This window comes from Strix uralensis, chromosome 1 (genome assembly GCF_047716275.1).
Source record: "Strix uralensis isolate ZFMK-TIS-50842 chromosome 1, bStrUra1, whole genome shotgun sequence".
NCBI classification, from domain to species: Eukaryota; Metazoa; Chordata; class Aves; order Strigiformes; family Strigidae; genus Strix; species Strix uralensis.
This window is the reverse complement of record NC_133972.1, coordinates 63,249,939-63,277,375: the sequence shown is the minus strand read 5'-3', so window position 1 is coordinate 63,277,375 and position 27,437 is coordinate 63,249,939. Positions and strand designations below refer to the sequence as shown.

Sequence of the window (27,437 nt, the reverse complement as noted above, 5' to 3'; positions counted from 1 at the left end):
AGAGACAAATATGTGTAGTGGACACCAGTTCAGCAACATTAGCTGAGTCTTGCATGGCTGCCAACTGCTCTTGGCATCCAAAGCAAAATGTATTTATCTGTAAATTTAATGCTTAACTCCCTGGCTTCTCTTGAAGACATGGAATTGGGATCTCATCCTAACTTCTCTCAGATAAAGCTTCCAAAGACAGAATATTAATAAAGTCAAGAAGGTCTCCAGCACAAATTCGTATTTGCTTCTATGGCAATTCTAGGTACAGTGGTGGGCCGGGACCCCAATGTGGTGTACAGCTGTACAAACACATGTGCATCTGCACCTTCGTTTACTTAGGCTTTACAGTTACCTTTTCTAGCAGCAAACTTGCACAACCGTTGTTCCCGAGTGCTCTCTTCTGTGGTTTTGGTTTTTTTTTCTGCCTTTCATCACCCCTGCACCAGTTGCAGAATCATAAAAAATCATATGGTTATGTGGTCTACCCTTTTACAAATTGGCAGGATTATGCCTTACAGCACATACAGACTACTTATCAATGTCCTCAGCATTAGGACTTTCATCCACTTCCTTTGGAAACGGTCCTACTTACACTACTAGGAAGTACTTGCCAATATGCAACTATGGGTTCTTGATTGCATTTAATTAGGCCTAGGTGTGTATCAAGACTCTTGGTGGATAAAATCACCTGTCTGCTAACCACTGAGTGAACATTTATCCTCCAGGTGCCAGAAGTACACTCCGGAGCAGCTGATCTCCCTGGCTTTGAAAATCCTCCCGTTGTGTGGCTCCCATTAACCTCATACCACTCCAGCCTGTCTCCCCACTCTCCAGGCATGTTGGTGCTTTCTGTCTCTGCCAGTTTTGGTCCATTTCTTCTCTGCCTCTTTGACCTCACTCGCCTTCGTCTCCTTTCTCTCTCAGCCCTCCTGGTACTTCACTGTGTCCCTGCCTCTTCTATGTGCTTTTGTTTTTCTTTCTTCACTGCTTCCTCCGGGTCCATCTCTTCCCCTGAAGAGCCCTTTCTTCCAGCCTACTTTCTTTTTTCCTCAAAATCTTGTATCCTGTACAGCCATCTTTGCCTACTGTTCCTAGTACTAGAGTATCAGTGTTTTCTTTTCCCCACAAAGAGCCTTTATTTAACCACTTGTGGAAGATTGAATTATTCTTGCAGTGCCCAGAAAACTGATTTTTCCAATGCTTCTCTTAGCCCAGCCTGGACAGCTAGCTTGTTTGGTTGGTTTTTTAAGGCCTGCAAGGTATTGTTTTTTTAATAATCGGTGTGATGCCGGAGAGAAATGTGCCTCTCTATGTCCCAAGCTCACTCACTGTCCAATGCTGCATTTCTACAGAATTTGCTCCCGAGCACAAATAATGACATAAGAAAGTGAAGAGATCGGCATACTAATTCCACAGTATATAATACCCCTCAGCCTTCAGCAGCCCTAGTGTTACTTATCTTGACACAATGGCATGCTTCCCCCAGCACACATGTTAGATCAAAATGAATGATCAAGTGTATCCTCAGGGACTGCTGAATTGGTGCATTTGACATAGGAAAGAGAATTTCTGTTCTGTTTTGGTTGGGTTTGTAGATGACACCAGACAGCAGATGTATAGATGGCATAAGCCTGGGGCCATTAGAGATTCACAAGTTGGACATTTTTATCCTGGCTAACAATAGTAATAGGAGTTAAAATAGCATATCTTTGTTTCTGTAGTGCCTGGAGAGTTGCTATTATAAAAAATCAGAGGGATTATAGTAATAAATACAGTCATTTTAAGAACAAATGTTAATTTGGGGTTTTCTGGAGTTATATGAAAAGATAACCAAGAAATTCTAGAATTCCTTTAAAAGTTCATTGGAAAAGGAAAATACAATATTTTAAATAATAAAAAGTGTACTTGAACTGTTGAAAAATTAATTTTTGTTAAATTTCATTAATCAGCTGCTTATAGCTATCACCACAGGAAAACTAAAAACATGTTTAGCTCTGCAGCAAACTGTATTATTTAGATGACAAGCTCAGAGTTTAAGCAAACATAAATTGCTTAGTCAGAACAGAAGAATAGAACATGAATAACGATGCTTGAATTCCCTGACAGACAGAATATTTTTTTTAAAAATGTCAAAGAGAAATATTGCTGGATTGTTTCTTTGTCAGTGTTATTCTGAGAAGGCTTGTCCAAAAAGAAATCTTTTATGTATAGTTTTAAAGGCAGTAGGACTTGGGTTTGACCTGCTTTTGATAGTGTTACATTAATAGTGCTGAAATGTGGGAATGCTGTTTATTTATACAACGTGAAAAAACCAAGTGTCGTTTTTATCTGTATGCTTTAAAAATGTCAGTAAAACATAATTACTTTGCTGCTGCAGGGAAAATATCTTAAGCTAACACACTTTATTTTGATGGAAATGTCACTAGTTAGGAACCAAACCTCCTTGCAAAACTTTGGATACTGAATTAAATATACAACTAAGAGATGCTTGAGGACACTGTTTTGAAATGCCTTGACTTTTATCTTGGGATCTGTTTGCAGGATTTAGGGAAAGAATCTTTCTTACGTATAAGGTGTGTGTTTAAAGACAATAATCTTACGTTTGTACTTCTGAAATATTTTGCCTCTTTAAACATATTTCACAATGCAGGTTGCTTTCTTCTCCTCAAATCTCAACATAGGCTAAAAAGGTCTTTTGCCGTAATGAAACCCTGATTACTGATACGGTGTTTGTTTATTGCCATTTTACTCTCATGTCTCAATGATTCCTGTGTTTCTTTCTTTGGCTCCTTCCTGTTTTCCATGCCCTGTTGGTGTGCACACTGTATGACAGTATCTGGTCATAGAACCGGGACATTGTAGAGGACTCTGGGCTCTGTGTCATGCACAGGTGAACAGCAAATTAACTGTGGAATTGTGAGCGGAAAGTAGAGGACTTCCAGCACTGAGCTGTGACTCAGGAGTGCTAGGTTGTGTCCCTCCCTGAGAGGCGGACAGGACTACCATAATACATGCTTGTAGGGGACAAGCTACATCCTGAGATAACTTGTGCACAGGCAGACTGAAGTGCTCTCCAGAGTCCCTAATGAAATCATCTGGGTCCCCTATGACTCAGAAAATCCTCCTGCTTTCAATAATGGCATCAACAGACTGATTCTGGTGAAGCTTATTGCAGGCGGTTATTCAAGATATTTCTGCCTCCAGCTGCCTGCTCAGCCCTTCTACACAAGGTCACTCTCACTGTAGCGGGGCTACAGAAATGTGTCTTGCAGTTCCCAACTGGTGCAAACCATCTTCCTTCACCCACCGCGATACCCGGAGCATGACATGACTTTGCTTCTGCTGTCCCTGGTCTGTCATGGAGCGGATAACTGGAATCAGGAAGGCCTTTAAATAGCTGTAATTATTTATTTCAGGCCAAATGAATCACAGCCCAAAGCTGCATGATCAGGGTTTTTTTTGGTGGATGAGGACAATTTGGCTGGTTGTTTTTCACTGAGCTCTTAAAGTATTTGACATTGCAATTTTATGTTCCCTTAATATAATTTTTCCATGAATTGTGTACACACATACATGCACAATATGTGCATGCATGACTGGACAAACTCAGTTATGTGAAATCTTAGTTCTCAAGAATTAAAACTACAAACTGACTGTATTTGGAACTGAATTGGTCCTTAGTGGCTCTTTCAGTTCTGAACTGAACTGTGAGGCAGAGTGTATGCTTTTTTTCTGCACTTTCTTTGAGATGTTTTAATTCAGACATTTAATCTTTGGAGGGTTTTTTTCCTGCCTGGTGGTTTCGTCTTGCCTTTTTGTGGCTTTCTTTGATTATTCCTTTGTGTCCTAGTTTTCCTTAGAAGCTAAAAATGTATTATTTCTTTTAATTTGATTCTCTTCTTACTTTATTTTTTTCAGTGCTAGTTGTCACCAATTCTGAATAGTCGGAAAGTCACTCTTAATGCAGTTTAAGATGTAATTTAGCTGAGCTAACTGTTCAGATTTTTGGTAAGTGTGTAGTCAGTTTGTGTCCGAAACATAACTTACGAGGTGCCCAAGTGGCTTCTGGAAAGTTACCTCTGTTATGATGTATGGAGCTATGACTTAGAAGCTAGACCTCTGCTTCAGAGCATTGTGTGCTCATCTTGTTTTTTAATTAAATGTCAGGATCTCAGTTGGGAAGATCAAAATGATTCCTTCTTTCAAGTTCCGTCAGGAAGGAGACAGAGCGTTTGTTTTTATTTTCTCACTTGATGAGATAAGGTTCCCTTTTCATCTAAATGTTAAGACTTTTCATCCCTGGCTTTGAAGACACACATAAAAAGCAGCGGGTGAAACTATTCAGATGTAAAGAGATTTTTGATCAGGCAGTTGTGGAAATCATAGAGGGGGGATGGTTGCACTTTAGAATATTGTATACGTGATCTACTTGAGGTGGGATTTCTTTTTAAGACTGATGAAATGACATATATCAAAGATGGCATTTTCTTAACAGCTAAACTTTAAGAACCGTGTTTAGAAACATCTCGGCCCATCAAATCCACTTGCTGATATAATCAAGTTTGTGAGCTCCCCAGCAAGTCTCTCACTGGGAATGGGCAAACTCTGTTTTATGCTTTGTGTGTTTCCCACAAGAGGATGCCCGGTGGTCCCAGTATCTCTGGCAAACTTAGAGGTCAAAGAGGAGGAGGATTTCGGGGTGTAGAGGAGGGGACAGTAACTCTGCCATTTCCCTTTAAACCTAAGCATCTGTTGCTATGGAAACCCCGGAGCTTGATGCTGGAGCAACAGGAATTGTCACCCTCTGTCCCGATGCAGCCGTGCTGGGAGCGGCTGGACCTCGCTGCCAGCTCCCCCCGCGCCTCCCTGAGCATCTCCCCGTCTTCTCCTCCGGGGGGTTTGATCAGCGGCCGCGGTTCGCCGCGCCGAGGGAGCGTGGCCCGGCGCCCCCGCGCAAGGGCTGCTCCACGGCCACGTAAGGGTCGCGGCGACGGCAGCAGGCGGGCGCCGGGGGCGAACCTGGCCCAACCTGGCCCCGGCCCAACCCGGCGCGGCCGCCCTCGACGCCGGGACCGCGGTTGTTTATCCCCGGCCGGTGCTGCCGGGAGCCACTTTGGGCGGATTTCCACTGAGGGGCGCTGAAGCACGTTTTAATGCAGCAAAAATGAATTAATACAAAAATAGTAAGAGACACAATTTACCGGATTCTTTTAAAAAGCGACAACAACCACCTCCAAAAACCCTCCCCCGCCCCCCTCTCCCCGGCCGCGGGGAGGCGGGGGGAGGCAGAGGACCGGACGGAGGGGACAGGGAGCGGGCAGAGCCTGTCCCCCGAGCGCGGCAGCGGCCGCGGCGAGGCTTCGCCCTCCCTCCGCCGGCCCCTTCCCGGGGCCGAGCCGCTCCGGGCACGCCGGCCTCCGGGCACACCGGCCTCCCGGCACCCCTCCAGCTGCCGGGCCCGCCTCCCTCCTCCCCGCCTCGCCTTTCCCCTCCCCACCTCTCTTTCTCTCTCACGGCTGGCGATCAGGTGTCTGCTGTTGCTCTTTTTTCTTTTTTCTTTTTCTTTTTTTTAAGTTGTTTCCCCGGGAAAAAATAAAGAAATGGGGAAGAAGGAAAAGAGGGTGCCGAAAAGGAGATGATTGTAGAAGAGCCCTCCCTCCCCAGAAGAGCAACGTGCTTTGAATGAGGCTTCCCAGCCTCTTCCACTCCGTCTCACACTCTGTCACTCTGCCGCTGGCTTGTGCACACTGTTGGTATGCGACCTCGGAGCCGACGGCTCCGCCACCTCTGCCTGGGGAGCCGCTGACAGCCAGCGATTGAGCCAGCCCCCCTTCCATTTTTTTTTTTTTTCCCCTGCTTTTGCAAACACACACGCACACCCCCAAAGCACATTTAATGCTGATCCACTCAGGCGCCATTATCAGGGGTACGTCTTCGTGGAGTGTTTTTGTTCTTTTTTTTGTTGTTGTTCTTTTTTTTTTTTTTCCCCAACACTGGATGGTGCAACATTCCTGGGGCCTGTGGTGTTACGGCTCGATTGCGTTTTATTATTTATTTATCTAGCTATCTTCTCTCCCCCCCCTCCATCACTCCCCCCCTCTCTGCTCTCTCGATCCCCCCCACTTCTCTCCGGGTGCCGGTGCAGAGGACTGGGGAGCAGGATCCCTCGCTCTCCTTTCCACTGATGTGGGACTGAGCCTTGCCCGCGTGTAGCATGCTGTAGCCAAAAAAGAAGAGAGGAGGGGGAGAGAAAGAAAAAAAAAGGAGAGGGAGAAGCGTCTCTCTTTCCCTCCCTCCCCCTCGTTTCCCGCGGATTGACTTCATGGCTTCACTGTACCAGCGGTTCAGCGGGAAGATCAACACCTCCCGCTCTTTCCCCGTTCCCCCCGAGGCGAGTCACCTCCTGGGCGCCCAGAGCAGCGAGGAGGACGGCGCTGCCGGCAAGACCTCGCGTCCATTGCAACAGGAAAGCAGCCGGCCCCGCTTCCAGTACCAGCCGCGAAGTGACTGCGAGGAGGAGGATGTAAGCGCCGGTGTCCTTCGCGCTGGGTTGGGTTGGGGTTTGGGTGTCCCCTTCTGTCGCCCCCCCGTCCTGCCGGATGCCTGGGTGCCCCTCTAGGCTCGCGGCGGTTTCTTGCTCTCTGTCCGCTCTTCCAAGCGGGTCTTTGCGCTTCTTTTCTTTCCCCCGAAGTGCCGGGGATAGTACGGGACGGAGCCCGCAGGGAGCCGGGGCTCGCCCGCCCCCGCGCTGCCCCCCCGCCCCCCCTCCGTTACCTGGCTCCTTGCGCGGCTCTCCGCTGCCGCGGAGCAGGGCTGGGGGCCGCGGGGTCAGTGCTTTTGGAAACGGCAAGTGCAAGCTCCGGCCGTCTCCCTCCATGCGAGGCGACAAGGCTTCCCCCCCCCCCCCCCCCCCCCCCCCTTTTTTTTTGATAGTTATTCCATGTTTTACCCTTTAACACGCCCCCGGGGCAGAAGTCTTCACCCTGTCCCTCCCTCTTTGCGTTCCGTTAGCCTTCCCCCAGCCTGGCAGCGGGAAACTTTTTAACCCCTGAGCAGCCGTTTCTGGGGCGCTCTCTCTCTCCCTCCCCGCCACTACCCGGCGAGCCCCCGCGGGGAAGCCGCAAACTTCGGCCGCGCACCTTCCGCTCCCGCGCTGCGTCCGAGAGTAGCGACTTCAAAGGGTGCATCTGCATATCGCCTTAGTAAACGAGTGACTCACCCAGGCCGCGGCTCGCCGCTAGCTTGGGTCGATCGCGCCTAGTTCTCGGGGGGGGGGGGGGGGGGGGGGGGGGGGGGGCGGAATTTGGAAAACGGGGAGAGGAAGAAGGGCCGGCGGTAGATCAAACCGGGTGTCTCCCCATCGCCGGGTAGTGTTAGGTTTGCAGGGGGGTTTAAGTGTGTTTCGTCTCTGGGGAAGCACACACAAGGGGAAGCAAATAGCTGCAGTTGGGAATAATGTTTGTGTCTGTTAAAAATACTTCTCGCCCGGGTGGGACGCGTTAGCTTCGCGGCAGGGACCAGCTCTGGCTCCGGGAGCCTTCCCAGGAAAGGCACCGCTTGAAGCCGAGACAGTGGGTCTGTCTCACTCGGAGGAGAGTTGTGTTCGCAGGGAAACTTCCTCGGGCTGTCTTTTACTTCCCTGTCCCTTTACCAGTCCCTTCGTAAAGGCTTTCGCAGCCCGTAGAGCAAATGCACTTTTGCCAGCGACGAGGCAAATCGACCTAAACCTCCCCGAGGTAATTGCCACGCTGATGGCCCGCAGGGACCAGCGGCGACGGGACCCTGAATTAACTCTGCCCTGTGCCGCTGCTCACCGGCAGCGAGCTTGACGCCGCTGCTCCTTGGCCCTGGCCAGCTGCGGGAGGGGACCTGTCCTTGTGCCCGGGTGCCCGCGCCCACCCGTGACCCTTCCCCGGCGTGGCGGGGACACGGGGCCCTTCCCGGCGGCGCGCCGGGCGCTGGGTGTCGCTGCGAACCAGCGGAGCGCCGCCGCCGGGGCTGGGCTCAGGCACGCTTTCCTCATTATTGGACTGTTTTAATTTTGCTTTCCTGGATTTGGAGACGGCAGATGTCTGGAGCCGCCTCTCTGATCGCCAGAAGCGCTGAGCCTGGAAGCGAAGGACGCAGTTTAGCGTGTGCGAGTGATTTGTGCTGACAGGCTCCAAAATAATACTAATAAGCGTAATACTAAACTACTAAAAGACGAGTTTGGTTTTGTTATTTTTTGGTTGTTGTTTTTTTTTTTTTTTTCCTTATTTTTGTCTTATTTTTTCTTCTTTTTCTTTTCTTCCCTCAGGGTTTGTGTGTGGGTGCAGAGCACTTTTAGGCGGTGCCATCTGTAGAGGGAAAGGTGCCTGCCTAGGTGTCTCCCGCAGTGAAGTGCAAAAAGCATGGCCAGAACACAGGGATTTGGGGTGACGTGAGCACTCCGCGGGAATTACTTTTACAGGGGGCGGCGCGTCTGAACAAGTGCGGCGGACCAGGTCGGGCAGTTTGGCGGTGCTCCCGTCTAGCGGAGACTGGGCAGCCTGCGCGGGGGGTCTCCGGCGAAGCGTCGTTGGGGTCGGAAGGCTGAGGCCGTGACGGAGCCGGTGGAAATGGCCGTTAAAGCCTGCGCGGCAGGAAGGAGGGCTCCTGCCCGCGGGGGGGCGGAGGCAGCGGGCAGGCACAGGCAGGCACTGGGGCGGGCCCGGCGGAGCTGTCCGCTGTGCTGAACCCCCCGGTGGGTCTGTCCGCGGTGCTGAACCGCACCTGTCCCGGGCGCGGCGGAGCTGTCCGCGGTGCTGAACCCGACGGGGCGGGCCCGGCGGAGCTGCCCGCCGTCCTGAACCGGCCCCAGACCGGCGCCGAGGCGAGCTGGCGGCGGCCTCTTGCCCTTGGCCGTGGCGAGATCCCAGCAGAGAGAAGGGGTTTCTCTCCCGCCCCCGGCGGCAGCAGGCGGGCTCGCCCAGGACGAGCGAATGCAGCCCCGGGAATGAAATCCCCGAGGCAAAGGGAAAAGCGAGGGAGGCAGCAGGCAAGGACTGTGGGAGAAGTGCAAAGAGAGGGGGTCTGTTTGTGCAGGGTGCCAGGACCACGTGCTGTTGCTTATCACAGGGAAGGCAGCATTGGTAATCTCTAAAATGATTAGATGTCTGTTTTCTGTTTCACAAAAATACTATAGTAGGGCACTTACGTTGTCTTTTGTCCTTCGACATCAATCTAGTAGGAAAAGCCAGAGCTTAAACATACAGAATCAAAGTTTTGTTGCCCAGCCACACTTGGAAATACTAAAACAAACCTGAGAATGAGACTGCTCTGTTCCTAAGCTTGTCACGTGATTAATAATCGGGAGAGAACTGCGGTTTTTTTATGGGTTACAGATGATGACTTTCCCTATTGAAATATGTGCGCTGCATTCAGTACTATCTTTTTAAGCACCAGTACAGACCTCAATGCAGTACAAAACAGAAGGAAAGACAGGATCTTCCTTTGAAGGTCACAGTATTGTTAGTAAGCATTTTGTCCACTGGAAGTACTACTGGTGGAAAAATACTAGGTGAAACCTATAGGAGGCTGAAGAGGAAACAGTAACTTTGTAATAAACAAAATTTAAAACAAAGACAATTGTGATTTAATATGACAACTGCTCGCTTCACTTTACAGCCACCACTGAGATGGACTTGAGAACATTGTTTTTGTAATACGAAAGTACAGCAAAGCAGAAGTCACAGCATTCTTCAGTATTTTAACAAGTTCTTACTGTGTTTCAAGTCAGTGTATGTATATGAGAAAATGTGTATAGTAGACCTAACTTGTGAACAAAATCTGGGTTAAATATTCCATTTTTTTCTTGTTAATTATTAGCCTGATGAGACAATCATGTTATTTATGGGAGAAGTAATGAGGAAACTAGGTCCTGTATAAATGATCCCAGAAAACCACTTCCTAATTGGCTCTGTAGCAGTATTGATACAGAAGTTAATTATTGCAACAGCTGTAAACAAAATTCTGATGATGTTTTTGCTCTGTATAGGTTTACCTTTTGACTACGTTTATTTAGATATGAGAAAATATCTGTGAAGACTCAGTAAAACCTAGTGCGGTGGTATAGCAGATTATGAAGAATTTTGGTAACATAATTATCATTTTTAGATTGATGAGGTTAATGCTTTCCATATTGTATGGTGGAAGGGATTTTCTCCTAGCTGTTGACTTGAGATTTTTTTTCCATAAAATAGAGCTTCTTCATCTTTTCCAAGCTTTTTGTTCTTTGGCATCATAGTGATTAATGAGTTTAATTTTTGCAGGCAACTGCCAGGAGGTGCTGAGTAAGATGTATCATGCTGATTGTGTATAACCCTGCTCCTTTTAATTACGGGGATGATAACAATGCATTAATCAGGTGCATAAGAAATTCAGCACTTTTCTGTAACACAAATATTGATCTATTTTATAAGGCACTGACTATAAAATGATGACCAGAGAAGCCCTTTTTAAATTAAATTTTGTATGATAAGTTATGTGTTAAGAATATTGAACCCTCCACTGAAACATCATAAAACTTTTCTATATAAAGAGCCATATGCTGCACTCTTACAGGTTCATTACTTAGCCAGAACTCCTATTGGCTTTAATGGGACACTTAACCATATAAAAATGGCCAGACCCAAAGTACAAAAGCTTTTGTTACTGTGAATATTCTTTCCATAAGTGAATTCTGAATATTTCTTTCTTTCCTGCATTTGCTTAAAACTACATTTGACCATATATTATACTTTACTAGTTTTGCAATTGATTATTCAGACCGATTTACATTTTGAGAAGTTTTTCATTCAGATATAAATAAAGATAATTTTGAAATGCTTCAGTAAAACTGTGTTTCCTGCTTGAATAAATTAAGGATTAAGTAAATCAAATATCATTTGTTAATAGAGTGAGCCTGAGGAAGTGCGAGTCAAAGCCATTAGTGTAAAAAAACTAATTTGGTATGTCAGACTTGCTGTTGCATGTAATTGAAAGTGTTAATTTTCAGTTCATTATTTCCCTAATGGGAAGAGGTATTGCCTCCTAGAAATGTATGTCAAGGACAGGGTTTCAGAAAGGTTGAGGCCTGAACTGCAGACAACAGGCATTTCAGAAGTGGTGTGGTCTTTTCCCAAAGAGATGAGTGATTTGATTGTATAGAAGGGTTTGTAGGACTGCAGGAATCATAGCCTTACCGTAAGTTACAGTAATTTGAATTGTAACCAGAAGTCTATCTACAGATCTGAACTGCTGTGCTTATTGACAGAAACTAGTGTTTAAGTCTGTAAGAATCTCCTCTTCTGTCTCTTCTTGGTGAGTTCTTGGATGTTGAATTCAGTTATCCTGCAGCCATTAAGATGTAGAGAGCTGGGACAAGTTCTTTCAATGGAAATAGTTAGGCTCTACTGACATTCTGTAAGCTCACATTTAGAAATTATTAAAAATTACAGCCTGCTTCCTTCAAAAGAAATAGTTATAAACCTTATAAAAATCATGGGGTTTATTTGCGTGGAAGCCCATCATATGTTTTGTGATTACTGGATGATGGACACTCTGGAGGCAATGTTTTTTATACTTTATTTTATAGCTATATTTAGAATTAAACCACCTTCTGATATTTGCTGCCTTTAAAATCAGCCTCTGTTTCTGCAATCTTTACTAGCCATGGTGATGATGCAGGCCCTAAAAAAAAATGTGCCAGAGAGAATGTATTTTTAAGTATTCAGGAATAACCATGTGAAGAGGCTGAATCATCTCTCTGATAGTAGTGAACTGTGCAATAAGTTGGGATACCTCATGTAGAGTACTCAGCTCATGTTACTTCAGCTAGTAGCTAGTAGCTCAAGTGTGGAAAGAAGACACTGAGCCCAGGGTCAGAGCAGCTTGTACTGGTTTTCAAGGGGCTTTCAAAGACATAGGGGGTGGGGAAAAAAATCTATGAGCATGTACTGCTCTCAATTCCTCTGTATATTTTTGTTTCAGAAGAGGCCAGAAAGAAGACAGGTCTTATAGTGTCCATCACAACTTTGAAAGTGCTCTTTGGGAGTCAGAAGATTTTGTACCTTGAAATAAAAACCTTTGCATTAATTTGGGCTAATATATTTATGCTTGTGATGGTCCAGGAAAAATCTCCTGTTATTCATTAGCTGCAAGTTGATTTTACTGGGATTTTTGCCTGATCTGCTGAATGATTCCCATCACGTTGCCGGGATGTACATGCATTTTCATCCTGTGACCAAGGGGTGGCAGCGTGTCTTGATGACACTGTTCCTATAGAGCGTTTGGCATTTCATTGCTTTTATAGTAAAGTACCAACCAACCATTTGTTTACATACTCATGCCGACACGTGAGGGTTCTATTCAACTCCTTATTGCTTTCTCTAGGTTTGATTGAATTGATGACAGCTTTGTAACTCTCTTTTTCACCATCAGGGAGAAATATTTGTTTTCAAAGCTCATCAAAAAATGGTTCAACAGCAGTTTTAAATGGTCCCATATTCAAGCATGGGGGAAGATCTTTTAAGGGAATGTTTTTCTCTTTTTTCCAAAAGGAAAACAAAAAACCAGTTTCTTCCCAAAAGCCTCATGCACTTGTACTGTACACACAGATAGTTTAGGTCTGTAAATTCAGGGTTTTTTGAAAAGATATTTGTGGTCAAATCCAAAAATATGTATTGGAATCTATTTCCTAATTAGAGGCATAAATACTCATTTTGGATCTGCTTCTTACTCACCTATGCGTCTTTGAAAATATTATCTTTGTTCATTAAATTGCGGGTGTTTGGTAATGATGAGATTCAGTGTGGGTGAGTTAACTGAATTAAAACATATCTTGAGTCTCTGCATTAGTCTATATGAAGAGATGTAGTGTCCCGTAGTCCTTGCCGTCAATATGTAACTAAAAATGAGAGTAAAACATGGGCACTGGGCACATGTATGTTTTGCAGCACAGAGTGGTGTAAAAGGGAACAGAGGGAGAATGTGGTGGTGCAATCCAGTAATGTGTTTTGAAGGGTGAATGGGCTGTGACTTTTGTGTAGTGGAAACACAAGTCCTTCACAACTTTTTCACCTGTAGAGTGTTTGTGGACCTTCCTTTCCCACATTCAAACAGAGTTTTAGTTACTTCTCAGCTTTTAAGCACTTTAATTTAGAGATCTTTCATACATTGTTTTGTTAAAATAGCACTTGAAAGTCTTCCCAAAGATTCCAGCAAAGATGAACACAGTTTTTAAGCCTCAGGGAACTTGTAACGCAGAGCCAGGGAAAGAGGAAGAGGGCGTCTGACACTCATCCACATTGCTAGCAGTAAGTTTAAGCAAAGCTAATAGAGTGTGTGAGGTAATGTGAAAAAGGCCAATATTGTGAATCTCTGCTGATGAAATCTTACCAGATTTCCTTTGAGCATATTTTTTAATTGCTTATCATTTGCGTAGTGTAAATTATTTTCCTCTAAACAAGGTGCTTGTTAGTAGAGCTCTGCTATTACACAGATTCTTCCATGAGTTACAGTCTCTGTGCCTTTTAAAACTGCATTTAACATTATTATCTTCACTTTGCAGGTGGAAAATTGGAGGCTGAGTTGACACGTCTCATAGACAGTGCATCTCAGCTCCACAGCAGTGATGGTTTGCTGTGGCTCAGCCCTCTGAGCTATTGCAGTTTCTGGTCCTGGGCCACAGGGACTTTAAGACTAAATTATTCCAGTTATCTGTAAGGATATTCTTACAGGTGTAAAACTAATTGTGAAGTCTGGCACATTTAAGACTTTGCTGTATCTAGCACTCATTAGTGACAGTTTTCATGTGACATTTCAAATGTCTGATGTTTTCCTCTCACTGTTCAAGGGTTTGGAGCTTGCTTTGAGAGAAGGGAGATTTAAAGCATCCTGCGGGGACAATAGGAGTGTCTTAATACTTTTATTATATGATATTTTGGGGGTGGGGTGGTGTTTTTTATTTTTCTTTTCTGTATTTGTCAATAACATCTGCTCCAGCATTTCAAGTAGATTTCACTCTAGGCAGACCTCAAAAGTAAATGCAAATTTCTCCCCAGGCTTGCTATCTTCAACATACAGAGCTACATGAAACGAAAAAGCAGCAGTGGGAAATGCCTGGTAACCTCAGCTCTAGTTATACCACAGTCATTAATTTTAAAGTGTTTGTGACAAACATATGTGCGTGTTCCTTATTTTCCATTAAAATGAGCTCCAACTCTCCATAAAAGAAAGTAGTTGTGGTATTTTGGTCAGAGGAGAAATTAAACCCGTGGAGGCTGAGCAATTACAGATGTTACTGCAGTCTCCAAGCTGTAGATCTGAAGACACTTGGTGAGCAGAGCCAGCAGCAGGTTTACACAGGATCCCTGTTCCTGCTGCTTTCCTCCCATTCTGGCAGAAACAGAGGGAGAATAATGCCCAGCATCTGGGCAGCAGCAGGAGGCTTGTTACTGCCTGTTGTCCCTTCTCAAGGGTATAAGCAGTGGTTTGCAGAGCCCAGTCATGTAGAGTTTGTGTCTGTGAAGACGAACTCAAATGTCCTGCAGTACCTCTTGCTAAGGTGGACTAAAAAAGACTTGTATTTATAAGGCCAGCCTTTGGCAAAAGTATGAACTGCTGACAGTAGCAAAACAGACATTTATGCTTGTGTCAGGATCATAGAAAAGCGATCTGGTGGTAGCTGCTGTTGGCAGGTATGGTGGGTGATACGGGAGGTGGCTCTGGAGTGGATGGCTCTTCCCATTTGCTCCCAAGACCTCCCAGTCCCTTAAAAGCAATAGAGACTGCAGGCACAGCTCAGTTCTTCCCCTCTCCATTTCCCCAGCCTTATGTCATGGGAGAAAAACTTATTTGCACTGCTGGGAAGCCATGAGTCAGTTCTTCCTCCCGATCTAACAGGTGGCTGCTGGCAACTTTATCTGTCTCTGCCCTGGCGCCTAAAGATGGATCTCCCAGCAAAACCTTAGATGGCTCCTCTCCAGCTGCTTCACAGTGACATGCCCTCTGGCACTGCAAAACACAAGTTTCAGCTGCTGCCTGTCTCCCCTGGTCTCTTCTCAGGACAGGCAGGTCAGGTTATCTCGTATTCCAGAGCAACACAAGGAGCCATGAACAGAGAGGAAAGAGGATGTTTGGATCTGCTTTAAATAGTGCTTGACCTCTTGCATAAGAGACTGATTGTCCCAAGATAAATTTATTGCACACACAGCTCTCAGATTTGTACAGATTGCTCATGGGATTATGTTACATGTGACTGCAGAATCCTATCTTTATTTGTTTGTCATTTATTGCTAAATCCCTTTTCATGTTTCTGAATAATCTATGTTAAATATGGTTTGGCTCCGTTTTCATTTTTCCTATTTCCTTTAGGTGCCAGAAATGAAAGGTAATATTTAAAAGACAAAGCATCTATTACATTGTTGATAGGGAAGCTGTAGAAATCAACAATGATGTTGCCATAGAGACATAAATGGTTTATAGTGAACCTAAGATTTCCACTTTTACTAGTTTTCCTGCCAGGCATACTGAATGTAAGCACTTCATTGATACAGTTCCTGTGTCTGTTTTATATTAACTTTTATTTAAATTTGGGTGTTTGTAATTTCAGATACAAGAGGAGGCACCCGGAGAAAACACTAAAGGTATTATAGTGCTTCACAACGGTGTCTCTAATAAAGTGGGTGCTGTTGAAGCAGCTTCTTCATTCTGTTGTGAACTGCAGCACAAACACCACTTGTCAAAACACATACAGTGGTCCACTGAAAACGAGAGTAATTGATAAAGACTGATTTAGCCAAGGTTTAGGATCACAGTAACCTGATCTATTTTACTTGCCTTGTTTATACTCGGTGTCTGAGTTTGGTGTGCTTGGAAGAGGCTTCTTCGAGGAGTGGGTAAATTCTCACTGATTTCTGGGCACATTTCTATACCTTGAAGTGGCATGGATCTGTGGTAGAGCATTGGAGTGACCGTTAGGGAAGTCTTGCCATTCCTGGGTCTACCACTGACCTGCTGCATGACCTTCAGCTAGTTATTTATCGTGGTGGGGCAGGACCTGCATCTGTTGGGTACCATAAAGGAATCAAGGCTGTGACTTCATTTGTGGCTTCGCTGCAGTGGTGCAGAATTAAATAATTTACGCTTTTGGGCTAAGAAGAACCCATAGAAACATGAGATTATTAATAATTAGCAGTGTGGTCATTAATTCTGACAGTGGCAACATTTGTGGGAGTGTTGCTAATAACCAAAACAGGGCTGATTGTGCTTGTTTATGGTGGGCTAAAGGTCTGTCTCATTACAATGTTCCACAGGCAGTGCCAGGAGCTGATAATCACTATAATGCACATTTTTCTTTTAGCTAAGAAAAGCTAATAAGCATCTGTAGTTTTGAAAATGTCAGATTGAGCCAAAGTGCATGCAATTAGATAAGGATAATGTAGCAGATAATAAGAAGATACATGATGCTGGATGAGCAGTTATCAGACTATTGTGCTTTGGCTGCTAAGTGCTATGTGTCATATAAAAGAAAGTGGTTGTTGGTTGAGGGAAAACATGCCACAAGTTGTCAGAGATGGAAACATGAGCTAATGTGGTAAAGTGACAAGGTTAGTCCTGGGGGAGTATAAACATGCATGTCAGGCTTTTGATAGATGGAAGGGTTGTCTGGGTTAAAAGTCATGTACTTGGTAAGGTGGGAAAGGCCACTGAGAAAAAAAAGGAAGCAAATGTGGAAAGGAAGATGGGCAGAATGGAGTAATTTGTGGTTGCTGTCACTAAGGTTTCTTTTTTCCTGTTTTCAAAGACTCTCTGCCTTGTGTGTGTGATGTCTCAGCTATTCTGGCTGCTTTAGTGAGTTAAAACCTTTTTGAGACAACTTCTTTGCCCAAGAGGAGATACAGCCATGATGCACTGATTAAGAGGCTGGATGTAAATTTTCAAGCAGTGACCTCAGTTTAATTTCCCACTGGGGGAGAGAATGAGGCAGACTCCAAAAGCAAGAGAAAACAGCAAGGGGATGAAAACCAGACAAGGGACAATGAAGGGAAAGAAGAAAGAGGAAAGCTGTGATGCACAGAGCTGGATGCCAGTTCTGATACTGGAAGCCAAGGAATTTTGCTTCTAAAATATTTTTTGCTATAGGACAAAGTATTTCTCATGGGTGAGAGAGAATATTCCACATTTGCCCTTTCCTTCCACTTAGCCTAATCCAGGAACTAGCTCTGGGCAGGAGGGCAGGTTCTCCCTAATCTGGGAGAAGAGGATTTTTTGTCTCATATTTTTTCCTGAAATGTCTTTCCCACCATTATCCCACCTCTGTTGAAGTGTTCTGAGATCCCTAGAGGGGAGAGGTTGGAAGCCATTTCTCCCATATTTTGGTTCTATGATAACTTCTACATTTTTTTCTTTTTCTCTTTAGAATGCACCAGGTATTTCATATTCTTATACCTGACAAAAAAACTGGTTGTGTATAGTTCTCATCCTCTTCTCTTCTGTAATGTCTTTAGCAAGATATTCTGTAATACTTAATTAGTGACCAGTTATGTAGTGTTACAGCTGCAATCTCAGAGAAAAAAAAATTACTATCCTTATGAAATGTTTGCGTTGTGGATAACAAATTCAAGGTATATTTTGGCACTTACAAAACATTGTCCCTTTCCATTTCAATTTATACCAGAATATATTCCTTTTTGGTGTAACTTCAACCTGGATTAACAGTGTTTGTATTACAGGGTTGTACAGAAGCATGTGTTTGGAGAGGTCCCAAGGAGAATCTCCTTGTACCTTCAGGCCTTCACTTACAGATAGGAGCTGAGAGTTTCCCACACTATCACCGTCCAGTGCAGTCCACATTCCTACATTGTGTGACATGACTGCAGTTAATGTGGCTTTTCAGGATGAGGCTTCATCTTTCCTGACCCTTCACCATTATGCGTGCCTGCTCAGCTAGGAGATCTGTAACTGAAAAGCACATTTTCTATACCCCTTTCTTCTTGCAGTCAGTCATTCTGGGAGACTCTTGTCCAGGTCTGTCAATGTGGGTTTGCAAGAATGGAGTTCATGGCATGGGTCAGGTTTCTGGTAAGAAACATTTCAGAAAGCATCGCTGAAACATTCACTGTCTATGAGCATTTAAGCTCAGGGTGGGTTGAAATTCTTGTCCTATGATTGTTCAGGGTAGGTCACTTAGCAAATTCCCAGGATGCAAATTCAGAGCATGTGTAAATATGGCCAAAAGGATTACTTTTGTGGCTGTTTGTTTTGTTTTGTTTTTACAGTTCAGTCAATAGCAAATTATATGCTCCTCAATAAGCTGTTCTTCTCCAGGCGCTGGGCAAACTTCATATTAGAGGAAGTTGAAGAGAGGAAATCAGCTGTCTTCTCTGATGTTGGGTCATGAGGGAATACTGTCTTTCTCTCCCAGATACAAGGATGCTCATAGCAACTGCACAGCTCTGTAGTGGCGTTCTCCTCTTTGGACGAGCTAGAAAGAAGTGCCTCATGGCACTAGAGAGAGAAGGTGAAGGTTAAGAGCAAGGTTAAAGCCAGTTTAATCCCATTCTGTAAATCTGCATGTGAAATCCCTCAAATTACAACCGTGTTCCTTCACTGTTTCTTCCTGCCTGTGCTAAACTGAAGCTCTTCTGGAAGTGGGCTTTTGGCAGATAGCACAACGCTATTGGGCTGGAAAGATACGTGAGAATGCCACAGTCAGCTTTTTAACTGTGCAATTTAGTAGAAAATATAGGGAGCAGCAGTGTGAATCAGAGGATTGAATTTGCTCTAAAAGTTCCACAAAAGGTTCCTCTTTTGCTAAAGACAGATTGTGCCAGTCCAACCTGAAAAACTGTAATTTAATTTGAAAGCACCATTCTGCATTCCTTTCACCTGATCTCGATTGGTGATGAGCCATAAAATTTCTCTGTGGTCCACTGAAGTTCAATAGATGAGAATTTCCTAACTTCATAAAATGATTAAAAGCACTCCAATTGTATATTATTATCAAGGCTTCTGTGAGACAACTCAATCAGCAGGCTTCAGGTACCTTTATGAAAGGTTTGGTGAGCATTGTTTGAATGGCACATTGCTGAGATAGATATTGAGGGGAACACTAATAAAATGCAAGGCTTTATGCTTAAAGTAACTTAAAGAACAAATGATAGCGCATGTGTGTGACAGAGGTTTTTCCAGTTTGCCACACATGCTGTGTAGATGAATTGTACAAGGATCAATGTCTGTAACAGTGATAAGTGAGATCCATGTGGCTGATTTTGGTAGTAGCCCACTCCTGTGTTTTTCTTTAACCCAGTGCCTTGCACAGCACTGGAAAGCAGAAAGAAGTAGATTGGTTTTATGTGTACTGCCTGTATCTCATCTAGAAAACTCATCTCCTCCAGCATGCTGTATCATAAACCAAAAACCGAATCCACTTTTCATCAAATGTTTGTGAGTGATGAGCCATTTCAGGACCGTTCTGTTCTGTTCAAGGCATTTCTACAAACAGAAGAAGAATGATTGATTGGCTGATTGCAAAATACATGTTGGGCATTAGGGATTGCCTTTCCTCTCTCCCTTTCCCCCCTATCATACAGGCTAGCTGTGACTTTCCAAACAGACAAGACAATTTGACTATTTCTATTTTATTATTCTGCTTCATTAGTTTTCATGAAAGCCAGGCAGAGGCTTGTTAAGGGGTGAATGGGCAACGAGATTATCTGTAAACTGAGACTCTTAACATCAGTTTGGATACCCAAAATTTCTAAGATTGTGTGAAGAAATCTGTGATTGCTTTTAGTCAAATGGGTTATTTGAGTTTGTCTATTGACATCGCTAAACTTTCTGATAAAAACTTAGAATAGGTATCTGTCATAGTTAGTGGTTACTTCTCTTTACTTTCCCTGGAGCTCAGAGCACTTCAGCAACGTACGGCACCAAAATCTCTTCTTTACTTCACAATGACATAATCTTCAGATTTTCTAAATGTAAATTCATGTGCTTGCTAAGAAGCAAAGAGGCTTTTTATACTTAATGGGTCTTATCTCTTATCAAAGCAGGAGATTAGAATTTTCTATGGCTTGTTCTCTCCCCTTTTCTGGCAAGGGTGGAAATGGAGAATCTGTCCATCCTCAAGATACTTATCTAGGAGAAAGCTTCATTGTCAGACCCAGGCATTCCCAGCATTTTTCTTAGTCGGCTTCAGTAATCACTGCTTCTCATTTATTCAGGTCAATGGGCCCTTCTCTGGGGGCCAGTAAAGTTTTTTAAGATAAAGGATATTGTTGGAATATGAATAGATGGCTGTAATCTGTCCATAAATTGATTTAGGCTGGACATTACAAGATTTCTAAGATCTTGAGCTTTAAAGTATTGGAACGGTCTTCCAGTAAGACTGGGCAAAGATAGATTTCAGTAACTCTACTTTTATGGGATTACATACCTGCCCTTGGAAGCAGAGAAAATATGAGGTCCCCTTCTATAACTAAACCTATTGAAATTTTGCATGCAGCCAGTGAAGAGGTCTCTCCCTCCAGCTAGGTAACAGGAACTTCAGTTTTAATTATGCAGGGTAAACAACTTTGCGAAGAATCTCCTGAATGAGTAAAGGTTATTACATTCTGTAAAAAAATAGTGAAATGGGTTATACAGGGCTGAATCTATCCTTTGCACATATTTTTAAGATTGTTCAGTCAGGTTTATTCAAGAGTCCCTGGATTGCTGCATTTCAAGGAAATTGTGTCAGTTGTATCAGGTTATGATATTTCTCTGAGGATTTCTAGCTACCTCCCCTGTAGGCCAAACACTTTTCCATTTCAAGAGGCAAGATGTTAAGAGGTCTGTCACTACAAGGGCAGCAACATCTATAGGCATTTAAGTTGCAAATAGTCTGTGTGCACAAATTTAATAGAGTGAAGTTGTTTTTCCCTTATTGTTGTAGAATTGTATGTTCTTGTTTCGTCAAAGTGCTTTGCTCTAGCGTTTCTACACAGAGTCCCAGAGTCCTTTACAAACAGTACCTTTGCCTATCTCCATAACAAAGACAGATTGCAAAGGAAAGCCTGCAGCTGAGAAGCTATTGGAAGAATATCAGACAGTTTGGTTTGTGTTATAGAACCACTATAGTGAAATCTGAATGCAAATTATCTCCAGATTATGTCAGTTGCAGATCTGGGTATCTAAAGAGAATTTAGTAGCTCAGTAGATCCAAATGATTGAAAAAACTAGCTCAGGGTTTGAACAACCTTACTGGATGTTTCCATTTTTTAGTATAAATGATCCCTAGGCCACAAGAGCAGTGCTGTTTGAGAGAATTGCCCAGCTGTAAGCACCCAAGTCCATCAAAGTCTCTCTGTGAATCAGAAACAGTGTGAGCAAAAGTTCACTTCATCTGGGAACACACCTGATGCCCTTCAATGGCTCATTGCATTATGTGGGTTCAGAGTGGGTTTAACATGCATTGGAAGGTTTGAGTCCATTATAAAACACCAATAATTTTAGAAACTCTGCTTCGAAGAGGCAAAACTGCCCACATGATGCTTTAGCAGCTGTGGCATTCATCTAGTGGCTTTGGTTCTCAGCCTTACTCAAACCCCCTTCTCCCAGAATGAGCTCTTGGCTGTTGCTGAAGACTCAAAAAGGCTCTCCTGTCTCTTGTCCTTTCTGAACACAGGAGAGACAGGTGAATTGGAAAGGAAACCAAGGGAAAGCAAACACAGCTGTATGCTGGTTGGAAGAGCTCTGAGAGGTAGGGCTCTGCTCCTCAGCAGATGGTGGGTGTAAAAAAATGCCCAAGAAGGGGTACCACACATGCCAGGCAATTCCTGATAGCTTCTTCCCCTTAATACCCCTAATACGCTGGTTTTTCAAGCTCACAGTGGGCTCAAAATGTTGACAATGTAGGAGTGGCAATGCCTGGCTTGTAAGCAGCTATGTCCTTTATTGCATCTGGCCCTGAGCACTTTTGAAAAGTTGACCTACAGCACAGACTTGTTTAAAACTAATGCAGCCACTTCTTCAAATAAAGTGATGAGAGGCATATGTGTGAACATATTTAATTTCTTACCAATTATTCCAACATGGGCAGAAGAGCCCTCTCCCTATTTGGACAATGCAGGAATAGTGCTTTCTGAGCACTAATGGGTGCTGAGGGAGAGGTGATGATGCAATATCAGTGTGGTTAGAGGCAGGGGGTGCAGATGATAGCTTTTCACAAGTGTGAAGAAGTGGTTAGGGTGTACAGGACCGCGGGTATGTTGATGTGGTGGGAATTGCCAAAGTAATCTCCAGTTACTCATCCCAGCAGCAGGGGGAAAGCATGCTGCATGCGAGCAGTAAGTCAGCAAACACCATGGCTGTAGCATGTGATTGAAAGTTAGAAAGCTGGCTTCTATTCCTCTATGCCATTTAATTTTTCAGGAGCTTTTAAATCCCTGTGTGGTATTGGGCAGATTTTCCAGAAGATTTTGGTTATGCGTAAAAGCCAACTGATATTGTTTCTACACTGCTGTTAAGATGAAGCATTCTTATTATATCCTATAATCCTACTCGTGCTTTTTATTCTTGATGATTTTTCTAAGGCCTGGGCTAAAAGGCATTGTGCTAGAAATGATTCACCCAACAAAACGTCCAAACTGTGAAGCACTAAAACTCCTGGCTTTTTTTCTACTTCTCAAGACAGCAAAGATCAAGTGGTAAGCTTATACTGCTTGAAAGTGCTAATATATGTTGAAGACTCAGGATTTTCATGGTTATTTGAGCTGGAATTTCACATGCCACCAAACACAGAGTTGATCTAAATCAGTGCCTCCCTGGGATTATGTGTGCCCAAGGGATGAGCATCCCTCGCACCAAGGCTATGTGCGCATGGCCCAGTACGGTATTCTTGTGGAAGTGCTGAGGGTACCGCCAGCACTATGGTGCACTGCTGCAGTTCCAGCTTTCAGCTGCTGATCACTCGTATTAGTCAGAACTAATTTATCTACTGATTACTCCCACAGCTGTAAACTTTCAGTTGCTGATAGAAGTTCAGGGCTCCTTTAGATATCTCTACATGGTATTACAATATACATCAGAGAAATCATCACCACGTCAGGCACTCAAAAAATATAAACAGTACTGGACTTAAAGTTGCTAGTGAATCCCTTCATTCAACTTTTTCTTGTATTCATTACTCTAGTTTCCTTGTGTGCCTTGTGTTAGTCTTTAATTAAATGATTACATGTTGTTGTGGGTTTTTTTTTTTGCACAGGACCCCTCTTCCCATGCTCACAGTGATTTAATGAAAAGCTCTTAAACATTTCATTTTCCCCCTGTTGTTTAATGTATGGCCCTAGGCCTTAATCTGCACTCTCTTCAGATACTGTTTAATTTTCTCATGGGCTCTTCCTTAGCGTTTACTGCCACAGTATTTGAATGTGTTTTAAAACCTGGTGAATTCGGTTTCACAGGACTGCTGCTGAGCATGAGGAGGGGTTTATTCCTGTTCCATAGATAGCGAATTGAGGAACAATTCTTAATGTAGCGAGAATACCTTGATGTGGGGACTGTTCTTACGGGAGTCAAAACATAAGTCTGTGACCTCAGTGAAAACGCTGACCCTCACCATTTCTACAAATAGTATCAGAAGTCCCAGAGGTGAATGTTTGTGAAGTAAATAACACTGTAGTGCTCACTTAGCAGAATTCAGCTTAAATGTTTTGCCCAGCATCACAAAACCTGGTTGTATGAGAGATAGGGAAATCATCTGTGTCTTCAGGGTGTCAGTCTACTTGCTTAGTCATGCAACTGTCCTTTCTCTTTCTTTCCAGCTCAGTGCTTCATTTACTGCATGCTGTTTATTTTCAGCCATGCATGTCACCATGGGCCCTACTAATTCCCTCATGAGGCAATGGCCTTTGTAGTGGAAATCCCTGTGTGCTTGAAGACAAGGCTAAATTAAGGTTGCATTAGACTATATCAGCTCTATATAGAACCCTGATATTGTGCCCTACTTAGTTTTAAAGCAAGACTTGCAGGGAGAAGTAATAACTTTTATTAGGGTAACTGGTCTTGTGAGTAGACAAACTTTGAAGTTCATGAGCACTTCAGATTTGAAGTCTTTCCTCTTACATCAGTTGACTTAATGGCACTTCCTCCTACAAACCCTGTCTCTTATGTCCTCAGACCACTGTGTCTGCAGAAGCCCCATCTTAGAAAAGCAAGCAGAAAACACGAGATGACATTACACGACAGCAAACGGAGTCTGCAGTGATTCATCAGTAGGTTAGAAGTAGGAGAGTGTGACCACAGACTGTTAACATTGAGTAACTGAGTCAAGTAACGTTAAGTAACGTTGAGTAACAGAATAGTTTTGTTCTCATCCTCTTTAAGAATCAGCTACTGCGGGAAAATAGGTCCATCTTTTCTCTAGTTTCAAAGCTGTCAGAACACTGGAAATATCTAGTGACTTGGGAATGATGAATTCTTTTCTGATAGCAAAGGACATATTTTGGTAATTCTACCTGACTCATTAAGAAATTAGATCAACTGTTCTGACACATTTCCACTATCTGTTCTCCTTTTGTATGCATCTATCTGTCTTTTGTATCATGCTTTAATAATAAATTATTTTTGTTAGAACTTACCTTTCTCTTGGTATTCATACAGTTCCTGGCACAGAGAGGATGTGGTTTGTGCTGAGGTAGTTAGGTAAACTTAGCAGAACTATTTTCCAAATGAACTGTAAATTTTTCCCAAACTCTGTAATTTTAGTTTTCATGAAACTGGCAAGGTTGTCCTGACTTTATGGACAGTTTTGGCAATAAAAATTTAATTTAGCCTAAATTAAAAAAGGAGAAGAAGGGAGTTGTAACAGTCTGTCCAGATGAGTGAAATTGTCTTTCAGGAAGTTTCCTAATCACTGAGACACAGGGTTTTATGAGTCTTCCTTCTTGTTGTGCTTTAAACCCAGCTGGCAGCCAAACACCACACAGCTGCTCACTCACCCTCCCCTGCCCAGGGGATGGGGGACAGAAGTGTAGAGGTAAAGGGAGACTGGTAGGTTGAAGATAAAAACCGTTTAAGAATTGAAATAGAATAAAAAAATAACAATAATAGAAAGTACGAACAGGTAATGCACAACGCAACTGCTCACCACCTGCTGACTGATACCTGTTCCTGGCTAGCAATCCCAAAATACCAAGATCCTGCAGTTGCAATCCCGGAAGCGAGAGAGAACCCCCTCCTTTCCAGCCACCCCTCCTTTATATACTGAGCATGATGTTACATGATATGGAATATTTCATGGGCTAATTTGGGTCCGGTGCTCTGGCTCTGCTCCCTTCCAGATTCTTGTGCACCTGCACATGGGCAGGACATGGGAAGTGGAAAAGTCCTCGATCTCTTAGCAACAACTGAAAACATCAATGTGTTATCAGCATTCTTCTCGTACCAAATCCCATACTGAATCTAAAACACAGCACTATTCTAGTTGCTAAGAAGAAAGATTAACTCTATCCCAGCTGAAACCAGGACAGGTTATAGAAGCCATACCACCTTGCAGAGATAATTAAACATTCCCAGGAGCAAAGTTTTAAAGCCAGGTATCTGATTTCCCAAGAGAGTGTGTTAGACCCCATGGTAGAGAATTGTTATTGTTCTCTGACCTACATCATAATTTAAGTATTCCATGCAAAGTGGATCAGCTCATGTAGAAAAGAATGATAGTATCCTCTCCCAGCATATTTCCAAAAATCTTTAGCCTGAGATATGATGAAATTCCAGGAAGTCCATCAGTAGAACAAAGCCAACTAAGCTGAAAGAAGCAGTGTCCACAAAAACGTAAAGTACAACTATTTTTTTCACGATCCTTCTTGTTCTTATGCATGTTCTTCTGGAATTTTATATTATTCTAGTTGTTACTGTATACAATTTATTTCTTCTACTGAAGCATTTCAAGAGACATTTTATATCTTCAGTGTTTTTATTCCTGAGAAAGACTAATTGAAATCTGTCTCCCATTCATCTTCCTGCTCCACGGGATATCACGTTTGAGTTAAGTTTAGGCAGAACTTCAGAGATGGTGTAACGTACCTTAGAGGATTTTCCTACTTTTAATAAAACAGAGCATCCTTAGGGTTTTTAGAACAGTTCCTGGAGTCAATAGAAAGAAACGTTCATCATTGCTTAATGGAAAACAGTAGTCCTCCTGCTAAGAGAGAAATGCAGCACCACAGGATTTTTTTTTTTTTTTATTACTTTATTTGACAAAAGATCTGCTTCCAGATTCTCTGAGGCTGGAGAAACTTCATGTACCTGGAAAGTAGAAATTTTCCTGTGTCTTGAGTGGTTCAAAGGACTAAATTTGAGGAGGAACATTAAAGAAACAAATGCAGGTTTATGAATGAATGCAGAAGAAATTATTCCTGTGTGTGCTCTGAGGACATAAATGTCTTTTGGGAAGAAGATTTGCATAGGCTTGGCCATAAAGAGGAAAACAAGTTTAAGGTGTGGTCTCTTTGGAAGAAAGCTCAGTAAGGGTGAGATTCCTGAGACTGTTAAGTCTTTCTGGAAAGAAAGTTCAATTTCAGTTTGTGGCCTGTAAATATTTGGTAGTTTGTGTTCGGGAACAATAATTTATGGATTTAAGATCAAATGGAGCAGTGTTTGGTGCTATGTTCTATGCTAAAAGGAGTAATTCTGAACCACCTGCAGAAATAAAGTAGATCTATTCACTGTTTTCCATAATTAGGTTCAGTTTATCTGATCTTCAGGTCACAAGATTCTGCTGCATTAGAACTGTGGGTTTGGGTGCATTTACCAAACCATCAAAGAGGGTGTAATTTTGAGAGCACCAGATAACATTCAGTATTCTGCAATCACTCTGAGCTCCTCTGTTGGAAAGAGCAGGAGTTTGCTGCATTGCTGGAAATGTGCTGGCATATTTAATGTAGACAAGAGCAGCTTGCATGCCTGATATATGCAATGAGCTTGCACCTAACTAGTAAAGAAGAAATCACAGAGTTTAGGCACATGATCTGTTAAGTGGCAGCTCTCGGGCAGTAAGTGCCCTGTAAAGACTAAACTAATCCAAATTGCCTTACATTTGCCATAGGCTAAGAGTATGCACAGAGAAAGTTATTGCAGATCAGCTGCCAAGGGATAGTTATTGATTGCTGTAGCTTGCCTGTTTGCACCTGAGCCCCAAGGAACAATCCATTCTTTGGAGACAGCCTGTTTGTGCCTTGTCCAGTGGAGTCTTGATCTGTGAGTAGCACTGTGACAGTATAGTGATGGACTGATCAGTGTGGGTGAGAGCTATCTGCTCTGCCACTTCAAATCTCAGACTAAACTTGTGATCTTCACTTGAATTTTTAGTGCATAAAGCATCAGTGTCCCTGTCCCTATCCTATCCATCTCATTCCATTCTTCCTAGCTATTGATGAAGTATTGCTTTAATATGCCACTAATTT

General features: G+C 43.3%; 1 protein-coding gene across 4 annotated transcripts in view; it reads left to right on the top strand.

Moving 5' to 3' along the window:
• The window catches only part of DPP6 (dipeptidyl peptidase like 6), a 565,250-nt gene that overhangs the window by 142,915 nt on the left and 394,898 nt on the right, over positions 1-27,437 (top strand). The window contains exon 1 of one of the 4 annotated variants that reach the window (XM_074868881.1): positions 5,297-6,514. The exons of the other annotated variants lie outside the window; for them this stretch is intronic. Coding sequence (XP_074724982.1) covers positions 6,314-6,514 — 201 coding nt within the window. The 5' untranslated portion in view covers positions 5,297-6,313. Of the gene's footprint in view, positions 1-5,296; positions 6,515-27,437 lie in introns of those variants that run through there. 4 annotated transcript variants of the gene reach the window in all.